At 53.3% G+C, this 13,818-nt stretch overlaps 4 protein-coding genes across 4 annotated transcripts; all 4 read left to right on the top strand.

The window, feature by feature from the left end:
• Nucleotides 1-3,659: 3,659 nt before the first annotated feature.
• On the top strand, nt 3,660-5,626 carry J7T54_006338 (uncharacterized protein; the record flags this gene model as incomplete). The annotated part of the gene is made up of 6 exons (XM_051506419.1): nt 3,660-3,704; nt 3,782-4,175; nt 4,227-4,289; nt 4,342-4,865; nt 4,914-5,229; nt 5,463-5,626. The coding sequence occupies 6 exons, from the start codon at nt 3,660-3,662 to the stop codon at nt 5,624-5,626; spliced, it is 1,506 nt and encodes a 501-aa protein (XP_051366855.1).
• Nucleotides 5,627-7,276: 1,650 nt separating this feature from the next.
• On the top strand, nt 7,277-7,954 carry J7T54_006339 (heat shock 30; the record flags this gene model as incomplete). The annotated part of the gene is made up of 1 exon (XM_051506430.1): nt 7,277-7,954. One exon carries the CDS (start codon nt 7,277-7,279, stop codon nt 7,952-7,954), a length of 678 nt encoding a protein of 225 aa, XP_051366856.1.
• Nucleotides 7,955-8,484: 530 nt separating this feature from the next.
• J7T54_006340 (DNA repair protein-like protein) lies at nt 8,485-9,630 on the top strand (the record flags this gene model as incomplete). The annotated part of the gene is made up of 3 exons (XM_051506441.1): nt 8,485-8,568; nt 8,624-8,692; nt 8,827-9,630. 3 exons carry the CDS (start codon nt 8,485-8,487, stop codon nt 9,628-9,630), a joined length of 957 nt encoding a protein of 318 aa, XP_051366857.1.
• A 416-nt stretch (nt 9,631-10,046) lies between these two features.
• Nucleotides 10,047-13,615, top strand: J7T54_006341 (Nucleoporin-like protein; the record flags this gene model as incomplete). The annotated part of the gene is made up of 3 exons (XM_051506451.1): nt 10,047-10,659; nt 10,794-12,737; nt 12,786-13,615. The coding sequence occupies 3 exons, from the start codon at nt 10,047-10,049 to the stop codon at nt 13,613-13,615; spliced, it is 3,387 nt and encodes a 1,128-aa protein (XP_051366858.1).
• Between the last annotated feature and the right edge of the window lie 203 nt (nt 13,616-13,818).

The raw sequence follows: 13,818 nt of genomic DNA on the forward strand, positions 1-13,818 counted from the left end.
CAAGCCTGGGCGACAACGCAGTTGAGTTATTGCGGTGATAATCCACAACTTGAATACGCACTGGTATGTCGTCAGGCTGCTCGTGGGTAGTATTATGTTGAGATGAGGCTTTCACCGCTTCCCCTTGTGGATGCTCACCTGAGGCATGCAGACTTCTAGCCGTTCATTTAATAAAAGCACTGTCTGATTGCCGGCGACGTGCAGTGCAGGGAACACGTGACACATGAACAGATCCAACAAAAGCAGGTCCAGTTTACGAGGATCGCGACCTATCGTTCACAATCACAGGGTCAATATTCATTTTCGGAGCGAAACGTCATGGGCTTACGCTGAGCCCACTGCGGTACACGTACTCCGTACAGCCGAGACTCCAGTCGTGCATGTACAGCTGTCGATAGTGCGTCTCGCTTGCTAGAGGCTGGCGCTAGGGCATCCGAACAAACAACGTTAGAAGGTTGTTTCGATGTTGAAGTGTACAACTTAAGCCGGCATTAGAAGGAAGTCGACGGAACGAATCTGGAGTGTCTTACATATTGTAGCTTTGCACAATAGGAGATATCGGCGCACGGAGCAGAGCGCACGAATTGCCCTTGTTACAGCGGTAGCAAGTACAGTAGGCTGGACCCCAGTGACTTATGGGGTCGTGGCGATGGTCTGCTCCAGAGAACTGATGCATTTCCAGCCGGTGCGATGGTATCCCTGCCGCGGCACCTGACATTTCAACTCTCGACGAATTGGTGGGATGCTGCCCCGGAGAAAAGTGGATCAGTAGGGTGGCTCATGCGCAGAGCGCAGTCGAGAACGTACTTGGTGTGGGATAACTTCAGCGCACACAACCGTAACGCCGAAATTCCGGGCGTGCGAGCACTATGCAAGATCTCACAAGCATCCCAGGTTCGTATAATGAAATTGTTTACTTCACGGTATAGGTAAACTTCATGCGATTGTCCTCGCAGTTGTGGTAGAGTATACGCACTCGTCACGAGATGCCGGACCTTGCACTGTACGAAGTGTACGACGGGCGTTGCGCACAATGGCAGTTGTAGTGATGACGTCGTGGCGCAGGGGAGGGGGATCCTGGAGATGGTGGTTTGCGATCGGTGAAACAATTTCCTCGATTTTCTGAGAAATCGAACTTTGATCACAGCCATTCGGATTGGCGAAGGGCCAACGCCGATCATCTCCCATTGCCTCCCCACTCGCCCATGTGCCGCAACGTCACCTTGCGAATTGAGCAGCCTCGCTGTGGACGCGCACTGCAGCCGACTTTTGTGAAGCCCGTGGTGGCTTGTGTTGTGCAAGAGGGTATACGATGACAAATGGGAGTGTTTTCTCTTTGCCAGGGTATGCAACGTGGTGGATTGATACTGTGCTCAGGCTCTGTCGTAGTCCTGGCTGGGGACATTTCGAGCTAATTTGGTAGCAGTCGCTATCACTGCAGGCAACCAGACAGCGCCTTGCCTACTATTTGCCACAAAGGCGCTTGCCTGTAGGCACTGTTGGGGAAAATTGGTTGGGTGAGGATGTTCGCAGACCGTCCCTTATTGCCCACGACAGTGGGAGAGAGACGGCCCCTGTCGTCAAATTCAAGTTCTAGATCCGCCGCCACGACCAAGCCCCCGCCCAGATGCCAATGCTGTAATAATTATCGTGCGAACTGCAGGATGGAAATGTGGCTTGTGACGGACTCGTCTCCAATAATAAGTCGAGACCGAAGCGCTTCGGCCGGGCGCGCGTTGGATTGGAGCAGCTGATCAGGTATCAATCCATGACTTTCTGCGCCACATGGAGGCGTCAAGGGTCGCTGCCCAAGAGCCAAGTGTTCACTGCAAGTACGTAGTGCAACGTACAGTAGCTTGGCAGGGACCCTTGATTTCAGTGGCGAATGTTCATTCCTGGCGATGATGTCCAGTTGCCTCGAGGACGTTCAAGGTTCAGTCGTCAGCCGGTCCGCTCGGTCCACACCACCCACCACCCCTGGATCCCCTAGTTTCCGCCGCTGGGGTGGTATTGTGGATGCTCGCTTTTCGAAATCTGCTCTGTTCAGATCCTAAAGTGCCCAAGTCCCTTCGGCGCGCTTCCACGGGGACCACATCCACCCACGCCCCTGGTGAGTGCGAGCAATTGTTGGACATGCCGGTCCTGGATTGGGGTTTTGGAGGGCTACATGCACATCAGCCTCCACTGTCCGCCTCCATTGCAGCATGGAGCATCTTGGCATGCTGGCCGGAAGGTTCTTTCGACCTGCCTAGCTATGGGACACCAGCTTCAACGAGTTGAATTGGCCACTAATAGCAGCCTCTTGGATAGCTTGCCCAGTAGCCCTGCGGATGCCGAGCGTGGACCAGTGGCGTTCGTTGGCTAGGGCCTCTCCAAGCTCGAGATGGCATTTGCCTCCCATAAATATTCTCCAGGAACATGTGGCTTGGCTAATAAAACCCATCTTCTCGTCCTACATACTGTAAACTTGTGGCCTCCAGCTAGATACACTGTCATTCTGGACGGGACACTGTGCGGTACCTACCTCCTGGATCATCCTCGTTGCATCCTGCTTAAATACCTTTTCTCCTTTACAAACGTTTCACAAGTGTAAATTCGAGAAGTTGTTTCGACGGCTAGTTGCTTAGACACCATCGTGTGCCGTCTTCAACTTGCGTTGGTGCGCCACTGAACCACATCACATCATCAAGACGCAAGGGTCATCGTTTATGATCCTGGGCTGCATGATTCCAGTCACTTGTACACGGGCAGGACGCAGGCCACGATCGCCATTAGGTTCGTCAACACGCCAATTATATCACTTGGCATTTCCTCTCACGATCTAGGCTCCCTCACACTCGCCTCATCCTAGGATCTCGAATCTATACACACTGCTACCTCACCCTCTTTGCCTACCCAGTGATTTCAAGCTTTTCCGAGCAGCAGAACCCTTCAATCGTAGCACAGCGTGGTAAGTCCCCACACCCCTTCACAGTTATCGCTGACTTTCTTACGAGACTCTGTGAACAGTCGAAAAGCTCAGCGCCTACTGCCCTGCTCAGGGCCGGACTTGCGTCGTTGACCGGCGAGCAAGAGACTGATCTTGCTGTTGTTGTTTGACAAACCCCCGAGCTCCAGACCAGCTTCCAGGGTTATAGACCTGCAGCCGAGCACAATACAGCACTGCTGCAGAAGCACACTCCGCCTCGAGCACGCCGCGCCTTTCTTCCATCCGATACTTCAATATCCCCAGTCGGAACATCTTGCCCACTTGCTGTGGCGCTGTGTCCGTCTGGCAATTGTTGCTAGACAACAGCAACATTTCTCTTCCACCCTGCCTGCGGACTTACTGAGAGCTTTGGTGAAAGTCGGGCCCCTGTCTGCACCCAAACCCTCAGCTTATCTCATTGCTCCTTAGTATAGTCTAAAAGCTATACACTGACGTTTCGAGTTGCGCGAGCACCAATTTTACAGCTCCCCTGAACGTAACCTGCAAGGCGTGATGGGAGATCTCGCGACATCCGGACCGACTCTCGGTACCGAGCACGACGAACCATCAGCAGCAACCATTTTGGATGCCGACAAGACTTTCGGCGGTATTCACCCCACCGAGAAAGAATCACTCTCTACGGTAGCACATTGCACCCAAGCTGATCCCGCTGCTTTTGCCAATCAACCGCATGTTGGCCATGTGTCTCACGGATCTCAGCAGCAGCCTCTCTACAGTATGGCGCCCATGGCCAGCGCCTTACCGCGAGGGGGTCATCGAGGCGGGCAACAATTCTCACAGAATGGCCAACAGCGCTTTGTACCGACCACATCGCCCCCTATGATGCACCAGATGGACCACATGGGGCAATATGGCCCGTCCTCGCCCATGAATCTGAGCAACCATGCATACTACGGGTCACAGCAGCCCCATGTATCCCAATACTATGGGGGAGGCCCCATGCCTCCTGTGCCTGCCCATCGACATAATATGAACTACTATCAGAACCACATGCTTATGGGGCAGTCGCAGCCAGGGTACTACTATCCGCAGAATGTCCAGTACGCGCCGCCAAACCAAAACATGCAAGCTTCCATATTTTCGGGCCAGTACATGCCCACGAGTCCGACGACGGCGAATGGTCTACGAGCACAAATCGATCATCACCCCGACCCTCGCTGGCTGGGACAGGACAGGAGAGGCCCAGGTAGGAGCGCTTGGGCAAACGGACAGTCACAGAGGATTAACATCATCGCAGATGAGCAGGATCGGCAGCAGACGAGCGCTGTGCGCGGGCCTCCAAGGAAACCTAGACAGAGTGGTGAGATTGTCTATCTATCTATGACCAATTCCACAATGTTGACGATGGCAAGGCCACGCGATCTGGGTCGGCAACCTGCCACCACAAACTGAGCTCATGAGCCTCGTGCATCATGTATGCAAGGAAGCTCCGGGGCTCGAGTCGTTGTTCCTGATTTCCAAGAGCAACTGCGCTTTTGCTAACTTCAAAGACGATGCAACATGCGCGGCTGCGCAGCAGAAATTACACGACTCCAAGTTTCAATCTGTCAGACTCGTCAGCCGACTGCGCAAGAGCACGGTTGAGGGTGCCACTGGAGCGACGGCACCAACGGGCCCAGCAGGTTTGAGTACAGCCTCCACGTCAACCGTGCCAACGAACGAAGACAAATCTACTGTCGTGACCGAGACATCCGAAGATCCCACCGGGGAGGAGGCTCAGACTGCACGTCTGCGGCAAGTCGTGGTCGATGGAGGACAGCAAGACAAATTCTTCATCTTGAAGAGCTTGACCGTGGAGGACCTTGAACGAAGTGTAAAGACTGGCATGTGGGCGACACAATCTCACAACGAGGACACACTCAACAATGCTTTTAAGGTATGTGACCCAAGCTCTGTTTTACTTTCAAATGCTGACTAGTCCCAGACGACGGACAACGTATATCTGGTCTTCTCAGCGAACAAGTCTGGCGAATACTTTGGATATGCTCGAATGGCATCAGAAATTAATCAAGACCCCGACGCCGCCATTGAATTTGCCCCGAAAGCGCAAATGACAACCGACACAGATTTGCCAAAAGCTATCCCGACCGAGGCGACCGAACATGCACCGAAGGGACGGATAATCGACGATTCTGCGCGTGGCACGATATTCTGGGAGGTTGAACACGACGAAGCAGAGGATGAAGAAGATGAGACACAAAACAAAGAAACAGACGAGGAGGAGGACCAGAAGACGTGGGGTAAGCCATTCAAGCTAGAGTGGCTTTCTACAAACCGACTCCCCTTCTACCGAGCAAGGGGGTTGCGTAACCCATGGAACTCGAGTCGGGAAGTGAAGATTGCAAGAGATGGAACAGAGCTGGAGCCTGCCGTGGGCAGAAAGCTCATAGGATATTTCAACCGTTTCCCGAGTCATACACACTACGGACAGCCCATGAGGGCGCCTATGGGAATGGTACCTGCGTACCCCCAGATGAGACTGTATGGGTCCTGAACGAAGCACAGCGCAGCATGGAGGTGAAGGAAGCCATACACGAAGCGTCATCGCGGAGGTACAACGGCAAGACCCTACGCGTTACTGGTCTTTCTTTGCAAGAGCATGGTCCGGCTTCCATGGTTATGATGGGAAGGTCTTGAATCGTCGGAGCATTGTACGGCTTGAAACGAATGTGAGTTAGGCGTTGTATGAGGGTACCGGTTGACTGCATTGCAAACACAATACGTACACGATACCACAAACCTGTAGATACACGGAATATAAACTTGATTTACAACTCAATCTCGACTTGTCTTTGTCTCCTCGGACACTTTGCCGCACAGCGTGGGAAACAGAGGCTGGCGAGTCGGTGACCGCTATTGTGGTTCGTGGCGCCTGCAAACTTGTCTCACTGAGGATCCCTGACGTTCGTATCGAGGTACTGTTGAGATGAGACAGTGTCTCGTCTCATCGCGACGGATAAATGATAACAACTGTGCCGTGGCCCCCCAAAGGCGGCGTGTGCTATGCGTGGTATGTGACGCACATTGGTGAAGGCCTTGGGAGCGTACGGGATCTGATGTGGAATATGCCAAGTTTCGACAGCTGCGTATCGCGCTACCTACGTACGTGTATCGTGGCCGTCGCGCCTACAGCAGCGAGGTTCAAGTCCACTACGCCTGATGACCAGGAATAGGCGACATGGCATGATGTCGATCGACTGACGAGCACGACTCTGCAGGTGGGCGTCAGTGTCGTCATACGTCTGGATCGCGCGATTATATGATGTCGTTGCGAGTGCCTTGTGGGGAAGGCAGCCGATAATCATACCATCAAATTAAGAAAAGCAGAAAGCAATACGTGTACAGCGAGCTGCGCAATCACCAGTGCACTCACGTCATTTCTTACTGCAGCTTGTTCGCGGTCAGAAATTGTTACATGTACACCTTTTATTTCTTACTGGTCAATAGGGGGTGCTCAGTGTCCGGGGAATAACCCAAAGGACTGGCAGAGCGTATTGGGGCCCTTGAAACTTGGATGGTTTAGACCAACTTTTTATGAAGCCCACCGAGATCGATGACAGTTTCTAACAGTCCGTAACTAGTGATGAATTTCATGTCAAAGTATTCTACAATTATTAATTAGAGGAGATCATGTAGCTGGTAAAGGTACTTAAAGTAGGCTGTAGATCACTGACTGATCTACGTATGGGCTGGGGAATCGCGAACTACTTGCGGCCTAGTGCAACTTTCGACTTCGATACATCAACTCCTACCTGCGCGACTCCGCGAACATGCTGAGAACGTTATCGTCGCATTAGTTGCGCCGTAGTTATCAAGAGCTAGTCGAATGCTCTTATCGAACGTATTTCTTCATGTCTAATTGCGCATGGAACTGAGTGCTTTGCGCTGGGTGCTCGAATCGTTGCAGCTGTGAGTTTTCGCGGTGGTGCCAGAATATTCCACCACATTCTGGTCGCACCCAGCACGCTCGCTCAGGGCAGCATGCAAAGCAAAGTATCATATGACCCGAATCTTTGGAGCGTGCTCGTAAGTTCTAGATTATACCACAGTGAATTGGTGTAGCTCAGATGACAATCACGGCTTCTTCCTGCGATTTCCAGCTGCTTCGACTGGCGATGGCTTCAAGTATATAGCAACGCAGTGAGCCCTCTCAATTAACTCTTTCTTCCTCTCCAGAACAACAGTCACAAGCCCGAATTTCTCAAAACAACTACTGGGAAGCTTTTGAACGCTATTCACCAACCACACTCTGCACTCAATCAACCACTCAAACCAACAACCAACACAATGGCCTTCTTCCCACGCAACCTCTACACCACCCCCAACGACTCCTCCTTCACTCCTCTCTTCCGCCTTCTTGACGACTTCGACAGCTACAGCCGTCAAAACGCCAACGATGGCAGCCACCCTTCTCGACCTCGCTCGCAGCTCGCTCCCTTTGCACCCAAGTTTGACATTCGCGAGACTGCCGAAGCGTACGAGCTCCATGGCGAACTCCCCGGCATGACCAAGCAAAATGTCAACATCGAGTTCACAGACCCCCAGAACATGCTCATCCGCGGCAAGGTTGAGCGCACCTACACTGCCGGCACCTCGCCCACTGGCACACCTGCCGTGGAGAACAAGCCCGACCAGAAGACCATTTCTAGCGGTACCGAGTCGCCCAAGTCGCACAAGGCTACTGTCGAGGACGCTGGACAGGAGGAGGACGGCTTCACTTCCGTCGATCAGTCTGATGCGGGCCACACCGGAGAGTCCCGGGCTGTCCAGAAGTCAGCCACGACCCAGCCCGACCGCGCCAAGTACTGGCTGTCTGAGCGCAGCATTGGCGAGTTCTCGCGCACCTTCAACTTCCCCGCGCGCGTGGACCAGGACGGCGTCACCGCTAACCTCAGCGACGGCATCCTGAACATCACGGTGCCCAAGGCCAAGAAGCACGAGGCGCGCCGCATTGCTATTCAGTAAAGGGGCGGCCCAAGAATCGACAAGTGCATCATTTTCATCCAAGAACACAGTCATCAGCATTGCGAGGCGTTACTGCGACATACTCTCCTTTCTGCCGGAATTGAGTTTGGGCAAGACATTAATGGGATCGGTCGTCTTCGCCGGCACACTTTGCTCCTCCAATACTAGCTAGCTCTGTACATCAATTCAAGAACTTCACACGATTTTGCTTCGTTCATGTGATGAATATCAAGTAGAAAAATAAGGAGTCATTCAAACATGTAATCAGTCTCCAGCTCTTAACTTCTGTTTGTTCACATCTTCCATTGATGATGATGGACACGCGGATGGCTTTACGGTCTATTTATGTCACGTGAGTTGGCGTTGACGTGTGGCGATAGTTCCTGCCCCACGGCGCGTCCACGCGACTGTCAGCACCATGACTCTCCTTCTATCTTGACTCCTCACCCCTCATTCACATCACTCATTTTGACTCCGTTGAATCACGTTAAGCCCACTGTTTTATTACGCAGGTCTTTCCATCCGTCGCAATGAGCGAAGAATATGAAGAGGCTCAGGCCGGTGAGGAAGCCATGGACGGCCCCGGCGCGCCCACGCCACTCTCGGCCCTCGAGGTAAACAGCGACCAATCTCAGGAACCCCGACGTGTGCTAACGTGTGTTGTTTAAGGGAGTCGCTGGTCTCACCAAACGTGACATCCAGCTTGTAGTCGATGGTGGCTTCAACACTGTGGAGTCGGTTGCTTACACACCACGACGAACGCTTGAGCAGATCAAAGGCATTTCGGAGCAAAAGGCTGCCAAGATTCTTGGAGAAGGCGAGGCAGCTCAGTTAAATGCACGATCACATGCTGACTATGAACAGCCTCCAAGCTGGTCCCAATGGGCTTCACCACGGCTACCGAGATGCACCAGCGTCGAAGTGTGCTCATTTCCATCACTACAGGATCGAAGAACTTAGACACGCTTCTTGCCGGTGGTATCGAGACCGGCTCCGTGACCGAGCTATTTGGCGAGTTCAGAACGGGAAAGAGTCAGATTTGCCATACCCTCGCGGTTACTTGCCAATTGCCATTTGACATGGGTGGCGGCGAGGGAAAATGCCTGTACATTGATACCGAGGGCACGTTCCGACCTGTTCGTATGTTGGCCGTAGCCAATCGCTTTGGTTTGTCCGGAGAAGAAGTCCTCGATAATGTTGCCTACGCTCGTGCCTACAATTCGGATCATCAGCTCCAGCTCCTCAACCAAGCATCGGCCATGATGTGCGAGACACGATTCTCTCTCCTCATCGTCGACAGTGCCACATCGCTGTACAGAACCGACTTTTGCGGCCGAGGTGAACTCTCGAACCGCCAAACTCATCTTGCCAAGTTCATGCGCACGTTGCAGCGCCTGGCTGACGAGTTTGGCATCGCTGTCGTCATCACCAATCAAGTCGTTGCTCAGGTCGACGGTGGACCGAGTGCAATGTTCAACCCTGATCCGAAGAAGCCAATCGGAGGCAACATTATCGCTCACGCCAGTACGACACGAATCAGTCTGAAGAAGGGACGTGGTGAGACCCGCATTGCGAAGATTTACGACAGTCCCTGCCTTCCCGAGGCTGACACATTATTTGCAATCAGCGAAGAGGGCATTACGGACCCTGCTCCCAAGGATGTGGAGAAGGACTGAGCCATCGATGATATTTCGTTGTCTCCGATGTAATGAACGGTTGATGACATTGTGTTTGTACTGCATGGCTTGCGGCGTTCTGTGTAGGGTGTTTTCCCTGGGACCGATAATTTGCAAAATACACCGCTTTGAAATTGATCGTGAAATCCCCCCCCCCCCCCCCTTATATTGGTGTCTCAAGGATCGGTACAAGAAATGCAACTATGTGATGCGGACAAATATTGAGGCTCGAAAGTTGAAGTTTAGCTGATTGCCGTGTTGGGTTAGCGTGTCGTTTGGAGCACGGTTTGGTCTAAATTCTGCCGCCATTGACCTCCAACGCGACCGCAAAACATCAACTCACGCCTTTACGCACTCTACTTCCCATCTTCTCGCCCTTTCTCGACGCAATTGTCCCCTCGCTACATGGAGGCGAAATGGACACTGGCGAGACACAGTATCTCTTCAAAGAGACCCGTCTAAACCTCGAGCCTCCATCCGCCGCATCTATTGTCAGCGTCTGCGTCCCAGCGAACCACAAGCCCACGAGGGCCACGGCCGAAGACGAGTCGACTTTTCGAGCCAGGAATCTCGCAAGTGCCTCGACAATCTATCACAGAAAATACCACCATTCACCACGCAGCTTCTTGTGGCGCATCCTAGATGACGGAACCACGCTGAGCATCCGGGTTGTTGATGTTGCGCGGCGGGACAAGAATACGCCCGATGTGTCACTGGTCCTGAACTTCAATTTCGCGACGCCGATTCTACCAAATTGCGTGGCGCTAGCCGATCCGAAAGAGCACGATGCGCTGTGTATCTTTGTGATCGACGAGGCGCGGGTGCTATGGACTCTGACGTTGAGACCTGACACTTTGCGGCGGCGGACAGCCGTTGACGCTGCGTTGGCAGATGTCGCGAAGCGCCAGGCACCTGCAGGGCTGTCGACCAAGTATCCTCATCGCATGGTGGCCGTCGATTCGAATATGCTGCTGGTCACGGTGAATGATGGAGGAATGATTCGCTTTGACCGGTCTGTATCTGATTCCGGTGAGCACTAAAGAACCTGTGGCGGGAGAAGATTGCAAACTGACAATGAGCAGCTGCCGGGCCCTTGTGGAGGGAGTCATTTTTCAATGTACAGGGCTGGAAACAAAACCTGAGGAGTCTTCTCCCATTTCAAGGCAAGCACACCATTCGACACGGCAAAGTCAACATGGAGTACAGCGCAGCAACCGCTCTCAAAGTCACGTCACTAGGCGTCGAAGACTGTCTGTACGTAGTGACCGTTTGTCTCGACCATCGACTGCGCATCTGGAACGTCGGCGACGGTCAAATCCTGCACACCGGCGACATCCTCGATGTAGACCGCGAGCCTCAGGATGTGGGCAAATGGGTCATTGACCCTGCGCAATCCAACCTTGTTCAAATCGTTGGCCGCACCCGGGGCCAGAGGATATGCGCCACCTACTCACCCATCGGGGCAGGAGAGTTCAAGTTCTGGAAGATTGTTGCAAAGGGAACCCACAGCGTAGACGTGGTCGATCTTTTTCCCGACGTCAGCCTTGTCCCTGTATTGCCGTCCTCGGACGTGTGGACGCTGGCCGACTTCGTCTTGTCCTCGCCCGCCGAGGGCATTATGAACTTGTGGACGCTCTGGAAGAACAACATGACGTACAAGGTGCAGCGACTGCCACTCGATAGGAAGAACATGGCACGTTCGTGGGAGGAGAGCTGGGAAGGAGTGTTCCTGGACACAAGCGCGTGGCCACCGGCTTCATCAGGGCCAAACGATCCAACTGATGTCACCGAAAAGTGGTTGCGCACCATCCTTCAGCCAGGAGCGTTCACCAAGGCGACTCTCAACACCGCTCTGGCAATTTACGAGCATGGTCTGGGCACGTCAAAGGAGAACGTCAAAGGCAGGGGCATTGCAGAGGCTATCTGCACAGTTCTAGGCTCGACAGCATCCTTGGAAAGGGGCCCTTCAGGATCCATTGACTACGAGCAATTCCGATCGTCCAACGAAACACAGTGGCGGAGATTCTACAGGCTCCTAGTGGAGCTCGACAGGCAACGAGGCGAGGCCATCAGCTTGTCTGTCGATCACGAGCTGGACACGGCTTGGGTGATATGTGCCGATCTTGTCTCGGTGGTCCACGATTGCAGTGCGTTGGAGAGGTTGTATTACAATGCCGGTACACCTGAGGAGGGACAGGAAGACCTTACAACGCTCATCAACGTAGGGCTGTCATTTGTTGATGGGTTCTCCGACAACTTTGTCCAGCTGTCAGAGGCTGCCTTGCGCTCAGAGCTCTTTGAGGAATCGTCAAAGACCGACTTGGAAAGGATTCAGTATTTCTCAGACAAGTCAGGGTTCTGGCGAGGCATCACCGATGATGACTGTGCCCAGGTTGTGGATGCCCTGGGTGACAATTTCAAGATTGTCACCGAGGACCTGTGTGGGGATGTTTTGGACTTGATCAGAACGCCCAGTGACTCACACAAACGCGCCCAGGTGCCTTTGAGCGAATTTGGACACAAGTTGGCGCTCAAAGGCGTAGAGGACAGTGTCGAGCTGTACTGGAGGGTCTGCTTCAGCCAACTGATTCTGCTTGTCCACATGGAGTTCGAGTTCGACAACGAGGAGGATGCACTGCATAACCGCATAGCCATCGGACAGTTCTACCGACGTATGTTGACTGCCCTCAGGCGCCTGGAGCTCCTCAGATGGCTTGGACGTACCGATCTAAGCGTGCCCGAAATCAAGGATAAGGGTATGTCCGGTGCGGCGTCGAAGAGGAACGCAGAGGAGCCTCCCGTCATAACGGCCTTGGAAGCGAATGTAGGCCAGCTCTTCGACTTGCGCTTGGTGAAGAAGGGGTCACTAGCCGCCAATCTGACCGACCTAGTGGCGGATATGTGCGCCATTGACAGCGAGATCGATATCGTCCCAACACTCATCCAGTGCAACTTCTTGCGCCACCAAAGGGCGGATCTGGCTCTGGAGACGGCTCCCTTCTGTGACCACGAACCTTTCTCTGTGTATGTCCAGGGACGCGTGTTCCTCGCGCTGCAGGACTTCAACGCCGCGGCCACGCAATTTAGGAAAGCAGCTATTGGGCTGAGTAAGTTATGCATTCCCTCGGATTAGACGCAAGGACTAATGATGGCAGGTTCTACCAAGCACAAACTGTCCCGCCAAAGCGTCGGTTTATTGAACGAGACGGACTGGAAACTTCTCAACAACGGACCGGGCAAATACTATTCACACATTGTTGCCCTGTACGAGCAGCAAAGGGCCTACTCCTACGTCGTGGACTTTGCCCGCCTAGCAGTCCAATTTCACGGCAAAGAATCTGGCAATGATTTGACAAGGACAGACATGCTGAGCCGCTTGTTCAACGCCGCTGTGGCCACTTCGCAATTCCAGCTCGCGCATACGACTCTGCTGTCGCTGCAGGATGGTGCTATGAGACATTCCAACCTACGAAAGCTCGTCGACAGGATGTGCGCAACATGCCACAGCAATGAGCTTGTGGCACTCTCATTCCCCGCCATGCAGCAGGATGTCGATGACATTCTCACGCAGCGGTGCCAAACCTCGTTCGACGTCTTGGACGGGTTCCCCTACCACCAAGTGCTCTACTCGTGGCGGATACGGCACGGAAACTTCCGCGGAGCTGCGTCTGTTTTGCTGGATCGCATACAGAAGCTCAAGATTGCCGGAGAGGGCGACAAGATCACCGGGGACGACGTGCTTGACACACCCGTCACAAAGCAGTACCTGCTGTTAATCAACGCTTTGAACTGTGTCGAGGCAAAGGAAGCCTGGGTGTACGACGAAGGGGTATCGGAAGGCACTGCTGCGGGGCTGCCCGCCAAGAGGACGGTGGTGTCCCTGGCCGACATTCGCAAGCAATATCAGGACGAGCTGGACAGGATCGCCTCCATCCAGAACAACCAATTTGAATTTGCAGAGGACGACGTGATGGAACTCACATGAGTCTCATGAGTGGAGAGTGCTGTGACGCATAGAGCATCGGATGTATGGGATTGTCATATTGTAGCTTAGGCGGGTTTAGATACCTTTCGAGATGGACATCAGGTCACACAAATTGGGGATCGATTCACGACACTTGAAACGCTCTTTTTCACGGGCTACTACAAGTGTAAGAACGGCTATCTGCTTTCTGGTATACAACATCC

This window comes from Emericellopsis cladophorae (genome assembly GCF_022114955.1).
Source record: "Emericellopsis cladophorae strain MUM 19.33 chromosome Unknown NODE_1_length_1489480_cov_119_871856, whole genome shotgun sequence".
Lineage (NCBI taxonomy): Eukaryota > Fungi > Ascomycota > Sordariomycetes > Hypocreales > Bionectriaceae > Emericellopsis > Emericellopsis cladophorae.